Source organism: Limanda limanda, chromosome 14, assembly GCF_963576545.1.
Source record: "Limanda limanda chromosome 14, fLimLim1.1, whole genome shotgun sequence".
Lineage (NCBI taxonomy): Eukaryota > Metazoa > Chordata > Actinopteri > Pleuronectiformes > Pleuronectidae > Limanda > Limanda limanda.
This window is the reverse complement of record NC_083649.1, coordinates 15,964,657-15,985,350: the sequence shown is the minus strand read 5'-3', so window position 1 is coordinate 15,985,350 and position 20,694 is coordinate 15,964,657. Positions and strand designations below refer to the sequence as shown.

At 40.9% G+C, this 20,694-nt stretch overlaps 2 protein-coding genes across 2 annotated transcripts in view; both read left to right on the top strand.

Moving 5' to 3' along the window:
• Positions 1-1,271, top strand: part of LOC133019840 (neuronal migration protein doublecortin-like) — a 42,729-nt gene extending 41,458 nt beyond the window's left edge. Inside the window, exons 7-8 of the mRNA XM_061086411.1 lie at positions 1,008-1,105; positions 1,215-1,271. Coding sequence (XP_060942394.1) covers positions 1,008-1,105; positions 1,215-1,271 — 155 coding nt within the window. The remainder of the gene's footprint in view (positions 1-1,007; positions 1,106-1,214) is intronic.
• A 7,214-nt stretch (positions 1,272-8,485) lies between these two features.
• On the top strand, positions 8,486-17,896 carry LOC133019447 (calpain-5-like). The gene is made up of 13 exons (XM_061085935.1): positions 8,486-8,708; positions 10,683-10,878; positions 11,047-11,178; positions 11,587-11,795; positions 12,215-12,407; positions 12,491-12,681; positions 13,363-13,440; positions 13,526-13,721; positions 13,806-13,928; positions 15,702-15,904; positions 16,377-16,498; positions 16,595-16,731; positions 17,204-17,896. The coding sequence occupies exons 2-13, from the start codon at positions 10,714-10,716 to the stop codon at positions 17,384-17,386; spliced, it is 1,932 nt and encodes a 643-aa protein (XP_060941918.1). The 5' UTR covers positions 8,486-8,708; positions 10,683-10,713; the 3' UTR covers positions 17,387-17,896.
• The last annotated feature ends 2,798 nt before the right edge of the window (positions 17,897-20,694 follow it).

Genomic DNA, 20,694 nt, shown 5'->3' with positions numbered 1-20,694 from the left:
ATGACAAACTTTTAATTCTGGAAAACTGATATTGTCAGGTTAACTGATGTGTGCATACTTATATATATATTATACTGTATATAGTATATTATTGAAAATGTCCCTAGCTAAGGCTGCTTACTGTAAAATTATAGGCAAACAAAAGCACTTTCTTCAGCCTTGTCGTTAGTTGCACTGGTTTAAGAGTTGAGTGCATTAAACCTGTTTCTGCCATGGTCCTGTGATGAAAGAAACACAGTGATCCTCAACTTTCTACAGAGAATGAAAAAAGCTCTCAACTGTAGGAGACAACCCCCCAGTGTTTGCAACTTTGCTGATACAGAGAGACGTTTGGAAAAAGCTGCACTCTCAGTGCAGTCAGTGTGGGAGATCTGCTCATCTTCAGATACACAAATTTTAAGACCCAGAGATAATAGGATGTGTATTTCTTCCTGTTTCTGGACGGGTTTGTCCTTTCAACAGCTTCTTAAGTCTACATTTGAGAGTGTGTTTATCCAACTGAGTGGTTAAATTAAGCCAGTGGCATTAAGTCGGTTAACAATGACTCTTTTTTTCCATGTCGGGGTTTTTTTCAACTCACATTGGCTCAAATTGACTCTGGCCATCTGGCTCATAGTAAAAAAACGCTTTTCATCTCCCGCAGACAAAAAAACTCTTTGACAGCAGTTTAAACGCTCAACTCCATCCCATCGCACTGCTCTCAGATGTAAACACAATGTTCCACACACAGGGAATCCTAGCAACGTGGCCAGGCGCAGACCCAGTGAACAAAACGGCGTCTAACAAACGGCTCGTAGTCAGCGTCCCTCTCCGCTGCGGCCAAATGAGGCCTCGGCTCAGGAACCACTTTTCTCCAGAGCCAAGGAAAAAGGTTCAGGCTTCTCCCTGTACACTTTTCTAACCCACTCCTCTGTTTACCTCTTTCTCTCCCTCCCCGTCTCCCATCCCTCACCCTTTTTTCTCCCTCCTCCCTCTCTCTTTTCTCTGATCTGCGGGCACTCTCTCAGCCAACGGGACGGGCTCCAGCAGCCAGCTGTCCACCCCGATTTCCAAGCATTCCCCGACCTCCACCCCCACCAGTCCAGCCCTGAACAACAAGCAGAAGGTACCGGGTCAACTCTCCTCCTCCTCCGGCCCGTTTTCATCTTGTTACCCTATTTTACCACACCATCATTAAATGCTCCTTATGTGATTTTCTTGTTTTTGTTTTCCAGGATCTCTACCTGCCCTTATCTCTGGATGACGATGATTCTCAGGGCGAATCAATGTAAACTCTCCCCCTGCAGCCCGCCTCCTGTATTGACCTGAAACACAGAAGTTTTTATACGTCTGCTGCTTTCCACCGTCACTCACAGTGCCACCTGTTGTCTCGGAGAACCATGTCTTTGTCTCTTTTTTAAGGCCTTAGCCACCGGGGCTACGTCACAATTTGCTGCTTGAGGGTCACACAAACAATTCAACTTTTTTTTTTTTTAATTATTGATTCACTTTTTGACCACTTTGTAACAATCAGCTCACTAATGTTCCGACACGTTTCTATCTGGAGGTTTCACTATTTCTCAAACACCACTCTCACCCACAGATTTCACGGGGTAAAGATTTTTCACTTTGGTTTCAGACGTTTCATTGAAGGATGCACAGACCTTAAGTTTTAAGTCACATAATCTCAAGCAGCAAATTGATATTTTTAGGGGTGTGAAGTCAAAGCTGACTATTGAATCACTTGTATTTGGGATGTTTCTCAATGTCCTCCTGCCCGATGCGCTTAATAGTGTGAAAGGTAACAGTTCCGTGTGAGAGGAAGCCGTCTGCGAAGCCAGAGAAAGTCTGTAAATGTGTATATAGCTACATCCATCATAATATCTCCGTCCATTGCTGTGCTTCCATAACGTCTCTACAGTGTCCGTCTTAACAGTAGCTCAACACAATAACAGGGTATGGTAAAAGAAGCAACCAAAATGAAGTCGCTCCTCAGAGGGTGAGGATGTGTGGGATGCAGCTCCTGACTGAAGAGGATTACTGGGCAGAAGCCCACGCCTCCTCGATGGGGATTCGTGTTCCTGACAGAATTTACAACAGAAATTATAAAACCATAATCTATTTAAACCACCGTAAACACACTGAGGTCTGAAAATCCATATTCTGGCTCAAATTGGCGTTCAACTTTGTCTAATCAGAGACGAGGCTAAGAAAAGGCATCTCACGTCGCCCTCGCAGGAATTCTTTATGTTGGTGTTTCCTCTATTTTGACCCTCTGTAGGCTATTCAAGGTATATATACCCTCTGTGTTTTAGATTTTCACAAACTGCAGTGCATGATATCGGTGAATGATCATGAAAGTAAGGACCTAAAACAACCAAAGGAAGAACAGTTGGGCCCTTTTTATAAAGTCATTTTATTCACCGAAGTCTAAATAATTCCCTCGTGGACCAGTTCACCATCAATATGAAGATGTTTTATCGAACAGTGAGTGAAATTCAAGATAAATATTCATCTCAAAAGCCAAAGCATGATTTTTAGACATGGAATTGTAGAAAGGGGGGAAATTATGTGAGTTTTTTAATATTCTGGAGGAAGCACACCTGGAGATTTATGCATGTTGCTTTTTAATGCATCAAAAATCACATCAAGATTAAATCGTGCTCATCTGAGGCGCTTAGTGTTGTCAGGGCGCTCAATGTTAGTGGGGTTTCATCCAATGTGCATGGCTCAATGGGTTTCAAATTTTACAAAGTTTATTAATTTATATCAAGGGTACTAGTCCGGGAATTTTTTACTACTAGGTTTAAGTTGCTCACATGAGCTCTTAACTCTTTATTCAAGCGTCTGTGTGCAACTCTCATTAGACTTTTGATTTTTTTTTCTTCTCTAGTTGCATCGTGTGTCTTACGAATCTACTGAAGAGTATTCTCGGACTTTGCAGGGAATCAAACCAGAGAATCTCTAAATTGGGAAAAACAAAACACTGAAGCACAAAGCAGGGAGCTACTTATTCATCACAGACACTTTACTGTCTACTTGCCAGCATTGCAATGCGTGACCACAATAAATCTCTCAATGTGTTAATTAAAGTGCTGCACATGTAGCGTCCTTTAAATTAAAATCTATGCATTCAGATTAAAAAATAGTTAAGACTTTTCTTTTTCCGTTCGTGTAGAGGATGACTTTCTTTTTTTATACCTAATAGAATAATGAGAAATTAAATGAAATTTAAATTTCCATGCAGTTATTCCATTGTAAATGTGTGTGTCTTAGGAGTGATGTGGTGTCCGCCCTCTTGATAAACCTATCTGTTTTGTTATCATCACCCACTTAATACTGGAGACAAATTCTAACAGAAAAAATATCTGGTGTTGTGAGCTTCACCTTTCTCCTGCAGGGGGCACTGTCACACCAGGACAAACAGTTAATAACATCAGCCAATCCGACAGCAGGGACACCTCACTTCACCCACCATTTTGTACAAAAGCCCCATTTGTCGTCATTTTTCTCAAGCTCTCAGTTCTGTGTAACCTTCCATGCTAATAATAATAATGGTCTTTTTCTACAGCTTGTTACAGCGTATTAAACATAAACAGAAAATGTTGGTTGTCTTGTGTAAACCGGCCGCCACCATGTTAGATGGATGGTGTGAATTCATCACCTACAGTGGTGCCTTTTTGTTTTTTAAAGATTACTGTCTTTTGATAATAATAAATGAAACGAGACATCGAAGGCTTGTTCTTTGTCAACAGCTGTTTGTTAAACATTTTGAAATGTCTTGAATGAGGAAGTCTCCCAGACGAGTCACGGGACCCTTTTATCTCGGTGTAAATACGCTCCCTGTGCTCTTTCATGTTTGCCTTCCTGATCGACTGAATGACTTATTTTCTTGGAAACTTACAATGTCCTTTTTTTTAAGTGGTATTTTGCAACGTCACAGTGGCTTGTTTCAGTGCTTCATTCAATGTTTTAACCGGTATCCTTTTGCAAAATTAAAACCGTTGTATTTCACTGCTCTGGTTTAAAATGTCTTCTCTTTGTACACAATTACACATTTTAGAGAAATGTAAGAAAAAACTGTTCCTTATTAAATTACAATACAATTTTCTTGCCAGCAAAATCTGAAAAAGTGTGCATACTCGTTTTTGTTCCCTTTCGAGGACCTTTTACAGCATAAACATTGGTCTTGTCTGGACCAGTGGACCTCATGGGGACCAAAGCCCAGTTGTAATGAAAACTTAATGTAATTGGTTTAGGTTCGGAGTAAGAACTGACTTGGGGTTAAAATAAGGTGGTTGGATGTGAATTGGACGTTAAGGTTAGGGATAAGGCTTTGATTAGGTCACATGTCCACAATGCATGGAGGTAAATGCAAAGTCCTAATAGGGATAGCTGAGCAGACCTGTGTGTGTTTATGTCTATACTGCATGTTCACAGCACTATCGCCAACTGTGTGCTAGAAATGAATGAATTGTTCTGAACAGTTAAAAGACAAGTGAGTTATTCTGCGAATGTGTGAATCATTACACAAAACCATCCTCATCACCATGGAAACAGGAAACCTGTTTCTCATGCTCGCTCGGCAGCAGCCAAACTCATGATCTTGATGAAATATGATGCGTCATGTTCTTCTGTCTCTATCAGCATTTCTAACTGTTGATTCGAGTCATAACATTTGTGAGCTGCTTCTAGAACCAAAGTACCTACGTCAGATATATCATCCGGGTTTTATACCAGTTTCATTGATAAAATCTGTGCATGAGGATCAATGACACATGTATATGAACAGCAGATAATACCATATGGAAGTAAATGATTAGTACAAACATGCAGATCTTACAATGATCTTGTTATTGTCGGCATCACAAATTCTGTGGGCTGTTTTAACTTCATTACTTCTACAGCCATCCAATAATCCCTACATGTATCTGAAAAATAATGTAATATAATGGCCATCTATATACTGTCTAATGTTTACTTTATATGTTATCAAGAAAAAACCTTAACTTCATTGACTACCACTGAAAACTATTGATGTGATTTTAGGGCATTGCACAACACAATACGATATTAATTGTATAGAATATGCAGGATGTTGAGTCGGGCTTATCGCTGCACATTTCATTGCTCCCCCATTTTACTGCCATACTGTGACTCTGGAGCTGACGTCCTGAACTTTCAATACAACAGGTGGGCTCTAGCGGCCTCTACTGACGGAAATACGAACTTACAGATGCAGTTTTTTAGCAGCATGTCCAAAGACATACATTGAAATCTGTATGAATGTTCTGCCATCTACTGGCCTGTGTGTGTGTGTGTGTGTGTGTGTGTGTGTGTGTGTGTGTGTGTGTGTGTGTGTGTGTGTGTGTGTGTGTGTGTGTGTGTGTGTGTGTGTGTGTGTGTGTGTGTGTGTGTGTGTGTGTGTGTGTGTGTGTGTGTGTGTGTGTGTGTGTGTGTGTGTGTGTGTGTGTGTGTGTGTGTGTGTGTGTGTGTGTGTGTGTGTGTGTGTGTGTGTATACTCTTGTACAGATATATTTTTGAGGACCATTTTGAGCCTACAAGCTACGGGGTGAGGACATTTTGTCTGGCCCTTTCTGACCAACCTTTAATGGACTGTTTGGTGGTCAAGACTTGGTTTTAGAATTAGGGTTACAATTAGGCTTAGGTTTGGGTTATTGTTAGGCATTTAGTTGTGATGGCTAAGAGTTCGGGTAAGGGTCAACGGAATGCATAATACTAATGAGTGTCCTCACTAAGATAGAAATACAAACGTGTGTGTGTGTGTGTAATTTGATATTTCTCTGTCACAGGGGAGTCATATACAGGGAAGCAGATGATGATGATATTGTTGATGATGAACAGTATTGACAAATTGGAATCAGAAAATGCAGTTATTAGTCACTATCTTGTGTGAGGTCATAAGAATTTTAATTCTCATCAGAAGAAAAAAGTCATTACCTGCACCAAGGAGGTTCTGTTGTCACCTTTGTCCATTTGGTTGCTTCTCATTCTCCGGATCTGTTTCTAATTCCATGTCTTGGCAACATTAGAGGTTAAAGTTCATCACCTAATGGCTTTGAGATAAATTGTCTGATGTTCACAAATATTGTCTGGACCGTCTGTGGCCTCATGGGAGCCGTATGTTTCTTTAACCCGTCCTGTTCTAATCAAATTCAAACACAGTGTCCATTGTGTGTCATAAAAACCTGTCTCTGGGGATGAGGAAGAGTTTTCAGACAGATGACAGGGGAATTAGTCTAACGATGATATGTTGCAGCATGGGACAGATCTGTGCTGGAGTACGAGCAAAAAGCTGTCAGCTGTTGCTTTTGTAACAACACAAGTGAAAAGTCGGAATCTCCGCTAACGGTCCCAGAGGCTCCATTGTACCTTACACCCACGCAGCTGAGTGAGACACTAATTGTGAAATATGTGGAGCCTTAATATTTGAAATGTGGAAGTGAGTCATACTTTCCTAAAGCATGAAGGGAGTTTGTTAAATGTCTTATTTAGCTCACTAATAGTGCAAAACCCCCAAAATAGTCAGTCCGTATAAGGCACTTCTTCAGGTTCAAAGTTAACCCAACCTGACACACGAGAGAATATTATTACTATAATATTATAATTCATTATTACTTTTCTGATCGACTACTCACTCACACATAAAACAATAGACTCAAACATCCACAGTATTATTATAACACAGTGTATAAGACACTATGCTTGGATTATCCTAAAATGATCAATGATCATTATTACCAAGTTCTTTGAAAATGTGGATGAGTTGTGCAGAAACCAACAGCACACCTGATTTATCCACGAGTGCACGCTGGGAAACAGCAGGCGTAGTTCTAAGAGCTAGAATCGTAATATACTCCACAAAAAAAGAAGAAACTGCTGGAGGTGACGAGACCGGCCATCCTCTCAAACACCTGCAGACGTAATCGACTCAAAACCAAACAGGAAGTGGACCAGTTGAGCGGTTGTCTTAAGGACAGATGGAACAACTGCTGTGATTTTCTTCTGTGTTGTTTTTCGAGGTAAACACTAAAACTAATAATTGACTGTCAAATGATTCTCTGGTATATGAATAAATAGACATTCTCACAAGAAAGTGACCTTTTGACTTCACTGACCCAGCGACTGTTTCCTCAGGTTGGCTGCCCTTCATTTAGCCAATGACGTCGGCCAAAGCAACACAAGAGCAGATTACCAGGCTTTACAGTGTTGCGTTACAATAAGTGCAGTCTTTTGTTTTTCAATTCACGTCACAAACACTTTTCTCACAACCTTTTGCTCATATCTGAAACCCTGCATTAATCTTTTCTTGTGTCAATTCTTATCCCAACGATTTACTTTTATTACGTCTGACAAGGAAGCTATGATTTAGCATTGTCTGTCTGTCTGTCTGTCTGTCTGTCTGTCTGTCTGTCTGTCTGTCTGTCTGTCTGTCTGTCTGTCTGTCTGTCTGTCTGTCTGTCTGTCTGTCTGTCTGTCTGTCTGTCTGTCTGTCTGTCTGTCTGTCTGTCTGTCTGTCTGTCTGTCTGTCTGTCTGTCTGTCTGTCTATTTTGTTGTTGTTGAGTTTGTATGTGAGCAGGACTAAAGAAAAACAGCTGCACTGATTTCCATGAGACTTGTTGGAAGGACTTGGTGTTGGTCGAGGAAGAATCCATTAAAATCTGAGTGAATCCGACAACAGGAGGCAGATCCAAGAATTGTTTTAAATCCCTATCTTTAACATTGCATGACAGGGAATTTTATTGACATTATCACAGGAAATGATTAATGGATCTTGATAATCCCCCCCACAAAATCACATTTTGGGGACTAATATCTATGATTGTTAAAATATGGTGCAAGGTAAGTGCATTTAAGGGGACTGTTGGGCCTTGGCAGAGATGTGTGTAGTAGTGAGTGTAATTTTAGTTTTAGACATGTTTCCACTTTCTTGGTCAGCCTGTCTAGCTCACGTTAATTACCTTATTACTGCTGGCTGCACCCGAGCATTCTTCCTTTCATTTTCAAGCTGCCCTCCGTCTGAAGCTCGACTTATCCAAGATTATCTTTCTTTTTTTGTCATCGGAGGGAGTTAAAGTGCTTCTTGTGCCCTGTAAAAGTTGAGGCCAGACCTCTGAGCGGCTGCCAGTTTGTCTCATTACCACAGCTCACTGGCAGTATGGGGATTGCACACGGCTTATTGGTTATGTTTGTTCAGTTCCACGGGATAACTGGAAGCAAATGATTTCACACAGATACATCCAGACTGTCTAGATCCAGACAGTGACGCAAATATTACATTTATGGGTTATTTTTAAAATGTTGTTATTGTAAAACAACAGGACAGGTTTTGACTTGCTTCACCTGTGAGTTTCTAGGTGGAGGGAGGTAAAAGGTGTTCAGTTTCACTCTTCTCTTCCCTCCCTTGCTGCAATCACCATATCAGCCCTGTATGACGCCTCCTGCTGCAGAGACGTGCTCGTCAGACCAGTTTTCAGAGGCAGAGTTTGGCTAAAAGTTTTTGGGGACGTCTTCGCAGCCAGAGGACAGAACCGAGGGAGCTGGATTTTGTTTTGTTTTGAGAAAGACGTCACGGATGAGTTGTTTTTATGTGACGGATGGTTTAACAGAAGTTTGGGATTGAGGTGGACACACGTCCAACAGTAGCTGAACAGGAACGTGAATGTGTTTGAACTGATCACTGGAGGGATAACACAGCTCAGCACAGGTGAGTGTTACACCTACAAGCTTATAATTACAGTCTCTTCTAATTCACTTGGGATTACTCATACACAGTGTTTGGGGAATGTCCTTTTTTTCTTTTTTATGAAACATCTTTAGTTTCTCAAGTAACTCTCTTACCTCAGTAAGTTTAAATCGCAATCTCAGATCTTCACCTGCCCTGGCAACACTGAAAAAGACTAAAGCTGTGACCAACATTTATGTATAGAATGGTTCATTTTTACATATTTTAAACCAGTCAAACTGAGAATGTGACAATAAACAGTGCGTGAAGCAAACATTTGTATACAGATGTGTCCTACGCTACACAAATAACCCACCAAAAATAACCTGCCTGACCACATTCGACAGGAACTCTCAAACAGATAACATTCCCTTACAAGCGCAAACAGGCTCACGACCTCGTTTCACACCAGAGCCACAAGTTGTTTTAGTTCTACAGTAGTTTTTATTTATTTTTTAATCTCATAGCTAAGACGTGAAGATATAGCACTCCTTCTTCTCGACGTCACAGCGCAGAGTGAAACAATGACAGCAGGTAATAAAATTGAATATTGAACAAACACAGCCCGGGTGTGGCTCTGACAATGTGCATGCATAAGTAGGTCAATGGTGAGTTGGAGAGAGAGAACTGCAGGTACACCACCTGGAGCAGGAGAGAATAACTGTGTGCTGCCGTCTGGACCTCTACCCTTTCCTTCTATCCTCAGTTACCTTATTTAGGATTACACATTTTATGATATATGTAGTATATGTAGTATATGTAGCTATTTAAAAAACAGTGTGTGAAATTTGTTACAGATGCTTCAAAGATAAAGTTACACTTCATATAAACTTATCGTAAAACTTGACATACTCTTTTTGAAACTGAAACACGACACTCAGTGAGCAGTTTATTAGGTACACATGGCTGTCACACATACTTTAGCTGTCACATGATGTGGTCTGTCTGATTATTCTGGTTAATGTTAGTAATATAAGTTGCTTATTAACTAAAAAAGTGTTATCAGCTTTACGCACAGACTTCAATTACCATCAATGTTATCTATATCTATCTTATATATTCTGAAAAGATATGTATTTACAAAACAATTGGGAGATGGTGAAAACAGGTTTATATATTATAAATTAAATAAAAATCTGCAGAATTTATTGTAATCTGAAACATATATGTACTTTATTCATATGGTATGTGTACAAATATTGTAAATGAGTAATATCAGTTAATGCTCTTCACCCAGACATTTCATTACTTATTTTTTACTTCTAAAGAAACACACAAACTCTCTTGAGAACAAACTTTCAGTCAACCTTGAACTTTTTTTTTCCAGTAAATTAAATTTGGTTCGATGTGATGTGTTGTTCTTGGGAAAAATACTAGAAGATGGTTCCAAAATAATTTTAATGACTCAAATTCTGCCTCAAGGGTTCAGTGTGAGGAGACAAAAGTCAAGGGGTTAAAATATCTTCACTCCCCAGAGAACACAACTGGTATTGGTCTCTGCTTCAGTCATGAGTACAACACATATTTTTAATGCACAATATGGTCTTGAACTGAAAAAATAACTTGAAGAGCCAATCACACACTCAGCAGCCTTTGTCTTCACCCTTTGTTGTTGAAGAATAAAGGTTGTTATAAACTCAGTTGTTTATAGATTATAAATACCTTTACAAATTCAGCTTTCCATCTTCTCTTTCCATAGAAATCATGTCATATATACTGTCGTCACAGCCCAGTGTTGTTTAATGCTCATCAGTAAACTGAGTTCAGAGGGTCTGTGTCTCATCTTCTGCTGTGGGAGGGCAGCAGCACAGACGTTTACACGATCCAGTCCAGCAGGCTTCGTCCAGAAACGCTGAGTGTCAGTGGCTGGAGGGAGCTCCCCCGCACAACGACAACTAAAAACTGTTTATAACATTTTATCATAGAGTCTGAGAACCGTCTGGTGTCTGTCCTCAGTCTGCAGCTGTGAGGTCTCTGCATCTGGACCATGTTCTCCTCTGCCGTCCCGTACAAAAACCAGCACTACGCTGAGCTGAAGAGCAACTGCATCAGGGACAAGACGCTGTTCGAGGATCCAGAATTTCCAGCCGTCAATGCATCGCTGTATTTCAGGAAACCGCCATCTGGTACTGTGCAGTGGAAACGACCAGGGGTGAGTGAGTCAGATGTGGTTATGGTCCATCACTAGCATCTGTCAATGAATACAGATATTCCTGCAAAAAATATGCAATATGACTGACAAAAAAACCTACACAATTATGTGCACAAATCTTTAAGAATAAAGTGTGTTTGGTTCATTTTGTCACTTTCCATGCTGCAGGAGATATCCGATGATCCCCACCTGTTTGTGGAGGGAATCAGCTCCCACGACCTGAACCAGGGTGTGGTGGGAAACTGCTGGTTTGTTGCTGCCTGCTCCTGTCTGGCCCTGAAGCCAGATCTCTGGAAGAAGGTGAGTTTGAGTTAACTTGGTCTGCTCACTCTGAACAGTCGAGCTGTTGCGTGTATTTGCTGCTGGTAACTAAAAATCGATGAGGCCTGTAGATTTTTGCCTGAAATGTGACCAGCACTGGAATTTGCCTAATGATTGACTGCAAAACGGAATTCCTTTGTCAAATAGTCGGTCAAATTGTGTTTGCTGGTAGATGAAATGTGTTGTCACATTTTCTTATAAATTATATATTAAAACATATATGTATTGTATAGGTATATATTATATAAAAAGTCTGATATTAGGATCTCTTCTAAGTCTCAATGCTGTATGACTGATGATACGACATAGGATTATCTAAATTCGTCAGATACACGACATTAGGAGCCATGCGCCCCATTAGTCACACTGTTGTTTCTGTGTTTCCAGGTGATCCCTGACTGGAAGGAGCAGGAGTGGGATGCTAAACACCCGGAGGGCTACGCAGGAATCTTCCACTTTCAATTCTGGGTGTTTGGAGAGTGGCTGGATGTGGTGATAGACGACCGGCTGCCGACAGTCAATGGAGAACTCATCTACTGTCATTCAAAAGACAACAATGAATTCTGGAGCGCTCTGCTGGAGAAGGCCTACGCCAAGTCCGTAAAATTCACTCAGATTGTCCCCTGTCTTTTCCTTTTTCTTATTTACGTATTGTTGATTTGATAAAACATGACCTTTTATGTTTTTAAGGATTGTCAGTATTAGAACAAACTGCTTAAAAATACAGTTCTTGTTACTCATACATACTACTACTTATTATATTAATAATAACAACACAAGATATTCTGTAAATGCATATTATAATCAAGCAACTATTACTGCCTTCTGTATATTGAGCAAACATCAGTTTTTTTTAAGTGTTTTGTATTTTAGAATGATTTGCAAATTACAAATAAATAGAATCCATTCTCTTCTTCTACTCTATTACCAAATGTATTAAATGTTTTACTTTCTGCAACTCTTCCTATGTGTAACTTAACTTGTGGTTACCCTGCACTGTGTCCTCGGTGTGCAGGCTCGCCAGCTGCTATGAGTCTCTGGAGGGGGGAAACACTGGAGAAGCTGTGGTGGATTTCAGTGGCGCTGTGGCTGAAGCCATTAGCCTGGAGGAAGGAGCCTACCACCAAGACCAGGAAAAACAAGACAAGCTGTTTGAGGACCTACTGAAGGTCTACGACCGTGGAGGAATCATAAGTTGCTCCATAAAGGTTTGTCCTGTTCCTGAATGTTCACCTTGTTTCTGTACTTAAAGAGAAACTTAGTGGACTATTCCTGTTTACAAATTCACCAGGCAGAGCCTCATGAAATCGAGGCCAAGATGGCTAACGGGCTGGTGAAAGGACATGCGTACGCCATCACCGCAGTGAAGAAGGTGCGTTTGGGTCACGGGCTGCTGGCGTACTTCAAGAATGAAACCATCCCCCTGATGCGCATGAGGAACCCCTGGGGCCAGATTGAGTGGAAAGGACCCTGGAGTGACAGGTGAGAGCATTTTTACATTCCCTTATTATCCTTCGTTAGAATTTCTATTTCATTTAATAGATTAAAGCAAAAGGTCAGAAGTCTGTTCCTGAATGGAGAGAAGAGACGGGGGCTGTGTTCAATGTAAACTCAAAATAGTTCCAGTGGATTTCAATAGTGACAAAAAAGTAACTCTGCAGGAAAACTCTGCAAACCTATCCTGTGTCATTATCCACGTTAATCTGTTGTTTATCCACACATATATTCTCATTGTTATCTGATTTCTTTTTTCATTGTAACACAAACATGTTTTTTCAGATTTTATTTTTTATTTTAATTTTTTTAGAAGTTCTGACGAGAACAAGAATGTGGGGTGGTCATTCTTTTTCCTGATGCAAGACAATTTTGGAATCTAATGCAACTTCTGTGCATCTAAGATGGCAACATTATCAATCAGTGGTGGAGGAAGCAGTCAAACATTAATAAGTAAAAGTACAAATAAATAGATACAAATGTACTGAAAGTATTAACTTTTCTACTTGAGTAACAGTGAATATTTGCTTGATAAAAGACAAACTTTTACAGACAGATTTTAATACTCAAGTTGTGGATTTTGTGTTGATTCTATTTTAAACTAGGAATTCAGTTCTTGAAAAAAATCTTTAAGTGCATTAACCACTTGCTTTACTTGTTGTTCATCAGCTCTGAGGAATGGTCAAAGGTTGGGGATACAGAGAGGGGCAACCTCGGCATCACGGTGGAGGACGATGGAGAGTTCTGGTGAGTTCTTCCAGATGCAATGCTCTACCTGTTGAGTTTATTTCCTCTTTTGACAATGAAACAACACATGTGTTTGCATTCACAGGATGTCTTTCGCAGATTGGTGCAAGTACTTCACAGATGCAGATATTTGCCGTATCATCAACACTTCGCTGATCAGCGTCCACAAGACGTGGCATGAGGTTGTGCACTTTGGGAGCTGGACCAAACATGCAGATCCTCTATTGAACCGCTGTGGCGGCTGCGCCAACCACAAGCAGACATTCCTGCAAAATCCACAGGTGCTGCACATTATGCCTGCACGTTCTCCTCACACCACTGGCGTTCATGCCTGTATATTTACTTGTTTTCTTCTTCTCTTACAGTATTTGTTTAACGTGACAAAAGAGGTCGATGAAGTTCAAATCTCCTTGCAACAGAAAGACGTGAAGATCCACAGACGAGTTGGTCATGGAGAAAATATAACCTTTGGCTTTATTATCTTTAAGGTAATATATTGTGAAACACAGACACTATCCACAGCACTGTATTGATCTAAGTGCCAAAAGACTGGCAAAAATCTGTCTGAGATATGAAGGGTTTGTGAAACATTACACAAAGCTCAGGGTGAGACTCACTAGAGATGAATGCATCCAGAGGAAATGGTGTTTGTCAAATATTTGTTTATTTAAGAGGGGAAAGAGCCATTCCATCAAACTTTGGCTCAATTTTTGTGGGAAAATTTGGCTTCACTTGCCTTTTCTCTTGCAAAACTTGCAAACCTTTTTAAAGCATCAGGCAGACATTACGTGATCGGTTTATCAGAAACTAAAACACACCATTTCAACAAAGTATGAAACACAAAGAATGCGCACAATTAGGTTGATTGTTTCAGGCTGGAAAACAGAACAGAGAAACACACCTCAGCCTGACTATAACAAAAAAGAAACGTAGTGGTCAGAAGTTTGAAACCCTCATTTGGACGACCATTTAAAATAGCCTTTCTAGATCATTATGCCTTGACCAACCAATCGTCCTAACCCTAACCCTTGACCTGGATGCCTAAACCTAACCATCTTAGTGTCGAACCTAGAGGTCAGAGGGTCCTGATCTCAACCAGATAAAGCTTCCAAAGCTCCAAAAAGCAGGGCTAGGAGAGCACTTAAAATACAGGAATACAAGTCAAACAACTGACAGCACAAACTTTCAGTTAACCCTAACCCTAACCCTGACTATATCCTTATTCTTAATCCATATCCTTAGCCCTATGCCTACCCCTACCCCGATTCCTATCCCCATTACTCTCCTTAATCCATATCCCTAACCATAACCCCATACCTAACCCAACCCCTACCCCTAACCACATGTGCCTCAACCAATGAATTCAAATAATTAAAAGACAAAAATAAATCTGACAAGAGCTTTGACACTGTTTGGAAAAAGTTGATAAACTAGCTGAAGACTTGACAATGCATTAACTTTACTCTATGTGGATTTAACTGATTATTGATAAGAAAGTCAAAGTACAACTCCTTTAAATCGGCTGTTAAACATGTCTCTACTCGATCTTGTATTTCGAAACCGTCACATTCCCATGAGGCCACGTGACTGTATGTGGAATAAAAAAACTGACATTTACATTTACTGTAGAGTGACTTCCTTGTCAGATATCAGGTTCAATGAACCTGAATTGAACCTGTGTCATTGATGATTAACGTGTCCTCCTTTATGTGATGGACTCCACATGTTGTGTCCACTCCCTCAGTCATGTGCCACCATCCATGGCATCTTTGTATTTTTCTGTTTTGAGACGTGTTTCGTCAGTGACATTTTTTTCCTGGTAGCTGAATCAATTGGCCTCTTTTAAGACTTTTAATATACAAATAAACAAATAATGTAAATCTGCACGTTAAACAGGATTGTATATCTCTTAACCCTGAACTGAAAAAAATACACACTTACAATGTGCTGAATAAGATTTTCACTATTCTGCCAACAGGGGGCAGGATAATACATGTAGGCAGCATTCCTCCTGCAGATACAAGATTGTGTTTGTACTGCATATGTTTTATACATAATTCATTTCATATATCATGCTGTACTTAAAATTTGGGGAGTGTTTATACAAGATGCCATCTGTCTCACACACCTAGGATGTTAAGTTTTCACACAGTCTACACACAGTCCATCAAGCCCAAATCAGTCTAACCACAATGCTTGAGTTTGTTTTTAATATGATATATTTATCCTGGTTTTAAATTGACAGTTTTTCCCTTCTCCAGGTGGAGCTGAACAGGAAGTATCGGATGCATGACATCCTGACACAGCAGGTCGTGGGGACGTCCACCTACATCAACGCCCGGTCGGTGTTCATGAGGTGCACGCTGCCGCAGGGCCGCTACGTCGTCTTCCCCACCACCTTCCAGCCTCAGACGCTGGGGGATTACATGATCCGAATATTTACTGACGTGGCCGCGGACTGCAGGTAGGGCTGTGTGAAGGAGTCAGTGTAAATCTGTAATTTTGGCAGATGTGAGACACACAAGGGAAAGGGAGAAAACAGCTTCCCTCATTTCAGACTGTTCATGGATGGATAATGTCCAAGAAAATCACACAAATGAGTGTTTTGGAAAGTGGAGACTATAAAATGTACCCATAATGGTTGTTGATAGACTGTTCACATGAAATCCCTTTTAATTTAGCAGCACCCTCCCACTGCTTTTCTTGGACAGAGATTTTATTTTGTTTCTGACGTTCTTGTTGGCAAGTTTATGACACTTGACCTGATCCTGTTAACTCACATACAGCAGTTTATTTTTTTTATTTTTTGAGACACAAACATAATATCACTGCAGTCTTTCAGTTGTCTGATAGCTGATAATATCAAAGTCAGAGTATCAAGATGTAGTAACTCAACTTCTCTCCTGGGCCCGTAAAATCTTCCTCTACTCTCACAGGGAGCTGATAGAGGATAAACCCAAAGTCAAATGCTGGAGCTCGTTTCTGGGATACGCGCAGGTCGTGACTCACGTCTACGTCCACAGTGCTGAGGGGCTGCAGAGCCAGGAGAACCCAGGAGGTCAGAGGACGCTCACACAGCTCCACTTCACCCTCAGGGGTCTGACACATCGTCAGTGTCTTTAGAAACATGTCTTTAACTCTATCTTTCATGCAGGTGCAGACCCATACGTGATCATATCCTGTGAGGGCCGCTCGGTGCGCTCCAGCATCAAGAAGAACACTTTGGAGCCAGAATTCACAACCAGCGCCATTTTCTACAGGAAGAAGCCCAGGAAGCCTGTAACTGTGCAGGTAAGATGGCGTCTGTCTGTCATTCATCTCAGTTAGTCAGTTTTATGCTCAAAGACAATTAATGCAGTAATTCAGTGTGTTTTTAATGGATTAAAAGCTAAATGAGTCCATTAGCTGGTACATAATGTGTCTGGAAGTTTAAAATTCTAATTCTACTAATGAAATAAAAAAGAAAATGGCATTTCACCATATTCAGATCCATAATGTTTTTAAAAAGTGGTGTGTATCTTTTTTTTAAACACGATTTGAAGCAATATTTGTGAACTTTGCCATAGGTACTTTTTCATATATACATATCGAAGATAATATAAAGGTTAAATGTAAAACTCCATTGCACACATATAACTTCTATGTTCTTCATAAGTGATGCTTGTCTGAACTCACAGTCACCAACACCAAGACACACAACCACCTTATACTGTGTGACAGTGACATTCTGCCCTGTATCTAAAACTCACTCTGTCCTCCTCAGGTGTGGAACAGCAACACGGTGCAGGACGAGTTCATGGGCCAGGTGGTGCTGTCCGGCTCGGTGAAGGACTCCATCGAACCCGAGAGCCTCCAGCTGAGGAAGCGAGGCCGGCAGATGGCCGACGAGATGCCCGGCATCATCGGCGTGAGGATTCTCACATCCACACAGCTGCTGGCCATGTGACCTCGGCCTTCAGTGACTTAAGAGAGAGAGCCGAGTCATTGCTGAGTCACTGAACTACATGTGGAGGACAGAAGCACCAAAACCAGCGGCTTTGATTTCCACCACTGTAGAACACATGTGATCACTTTGAGCAGTTTTACACTATTGGACAGACTGAATGTCACTTCCTGTTAATGACTTTGTATACAAACTTCTTCCCTTTCTAATTTCTCTAATGACTTTTATAAAGAAATGTTTCTATAAGTTATACAACATTTTTATATCGACATTTATCAAGGTCGCTTGTGAAGACACCATCCCTCTATTTGCTACACTACACATACTGTGAGTAATATGGTCGTTACCATATGATTTTCATATTTATGACCTGTATTCATCACAATGCAGAGAAACTTACTAAACAGCATGTACAACTTTATCATTCATGTATTGTCTGTTTCTTTAATCCAGCCTCTGTTCCCGTTTCGCATCAGTTCAACTCACTATCTTTAACAAAAATCCTAAATAAACCTCAGCTTTACAACATCTTCGTCACAAGCATCGTCACGAAATCTGTGGTTTTCTTCCTCATTTTATTTCAGTCCAGTTCCCAAACTGCGATATTTAGTTTTTTGTCGTTTTTTTATTACACTCAAGACACAGCCATGCACAATTCAAAGTTCAAAAAGTCTATTGCTTCAACCACAATTAAAAATAGTTTATCCAAAACCTTATTTCCCCCATCCATCGTTTTTGTCCGTTTCCAAAGATGGGGCGAGGCCTGCTGAGGTATGCCAGATGGTTCAGCAGTTTTACAAAGCTAGACAATAATAAGAGTAATAATAATGATAATAATAATTTAAAAAGTAACCTTTTTTGTCTTTGTTCCATTCTCTTGATACACATTAATAGAGGAATTTTTCACACCACGTGTACAGGTTTACACATTCAGAAGATAGGAATGTACAGGCGCCATCACAGAAAAGGGGCACGTCAGCGGTGTCTCTTGTCCCCAAATTCACCTTTGTGCTCATATAGTTCAGACCTGTACATGGGGGGGGGGGGGGGGGGGGGGAGGGGGCGAGAGGCCACCCCCAAAAAAGAAAAAAAAAAACATCCCAGGGCCGGCGCAGCTTCCTGACAGAACCCCCCCCTCCTCTCCCCCCAACACACACCTACCGCACACACACACACACACACACATGTACGAACACTCAGCAGTGGTACTCAGGACAGACTGTGTGGGCCCGCACACAGAGCGCTGTGAGTAGGGGGGGGGGGTCCGATGAAGCCCCCGGCGACAGGACAGCTGGATCCAGGAGTGCGTGTGTTCTTCTCTCTTCTTCTTTTTTTTTTTTTGATTTCCAGGGTGCAAAACATTTATTGATACATACCATCGAGCAACCTGAATATTGTCATTTTAAGTTACATATTTCTGAAAAAAAAAGTGGGGGGTTTTCCCATCGTATTTACATACATACATACATAACCTAACAATCTTAACCTATTCGAAGATGAGATACAGTGTATGGTTTCGTTTTTACATGCATGGATCCTGTCGCATCCTGCGGCCTCCTTCCTCCTCTGCACAGCTGCTGTACAACGGAGGTGCAGTAACACTAGGCAGCTAACCCGCACCTCAAGAGTCAGGGTGGACAACACGGGTGAGGCATCTTCTAGTGCAGATTGAGGTAGCCCCCTAGCACGCATCCACTGAGACACACACACACTCACGCACTGAGGGGATGCTACATGGGAAATACCCGACAAAGCTACGACACATAGTGGAAAGCCTTCTGTACAGAGATGAGTTCAAAACGATAACTAAGGTTCGGATGGAATGTAAGGACACAAAATTAACCTTCTTCTGTTCTCAGCGCTCATCGGGACAAGGTACAATCATGAAATGGCACTCGTTGCTTTACTCAGTGGAGAACACCACCACCCCTCCCTCTCTGATCTGCCACACATCCAAACACATCATAACATAAAAAAAAAGTATGGATCACATGAGAAAAGGACACAGAGGCATGAATGAGCAGCATGAAGGGGGCAGGGGGGTGAGGATAGCTGGACGTGTTGAACTGGAAAGGTCGGCCTGGATTTCACTGGAATGTCCACATTCATTTTATGACCTCGGCCAAGGAGGTTATGTATTCGCCTCGTTTCTTTTCTATGTCAACAAGGTCAGGCAGAAACTACCGGACGGATTATAATGAAACTAGTGGGAAGGATGTGATGTGGGTCAGGGAAGAAACCATTAAACTTTGGTGTGGATCGAGAATTTAAGGGGAGTGTTGGGCTTTGGCGGAGTTGTGCAATCTACTGAAGGCCACTCTCTTTTACAGTCACCACAACTACATGGTCAAATAAAATCTTCCTCCCTGTGTTGTTTTGACCGTTTAAGTTTGAATGCATTATCATTTAATGGGTTTTATTCTTGCAATGTTTTTTTTTGTTCTCAAAGGTCATCTTGTTATAGGTCTAAGGATACAAGGATGCTTGGGACACTGTGATGAAGTGTGGCACTGGACCTTCCATTAACTGCAGGTAAATAACTACACGACCTTCTGTTTCCCCACTGTCTTAAAGAAATGTGAACATCTGAAATGTTGGGATTCAGGTTTACACACAGATGACTGCACCAGCACCTCGAGACGGAATGTTTCTCTAGTCATTGATCCTACACAGTGCTTATGTACATGCATTTTTAAATTACCTCTCTTATTATCAGATGGAATAAGGAGTTTTCGCTACAAAATGTTGATTTAAATATGGGACAGGTCTCATTAACATGTCAGTTTTATAATGTGTCTTTTGCAAAAGCCCATTAATTGATTATATTACCCAAGAAATTATTACCTCATCTGCATTTGAAGCGTTAGTTTGCAGGATTATGCAAAAACTACAGGACGGATTACCACAAAACTTGGTGGACGATGGGTTTTGGATCAGGGAAGAAGCCATTCAATGTGTGTTTGGATCTAGATCAGAGGGTTTTCCCTTGCTTTACCATTACGAGTAAGGAAGGATTTCTACATTTTCTTTTATTTCTCAGACAATAATTCATGGATCTTGATGAAAATCAGGCACACGTAGGGAATTGATATCTACAGGTGTGTCGGAAACTTTGTGGCTCAAAAGAAATATGAGACCTGTATCTTTTCACTGACACGAAGCAGATTACTGGAGGATGTTTAAAGCTGGCATAGGTCTTGTGAAATAATTCATGAGTTTTTCCCCTGTAGCTGCACCCCTACACACACACACACACACACACACACACACACACAAGCCACCATGTTGAGATGTGACAATCTGGAGAGGAG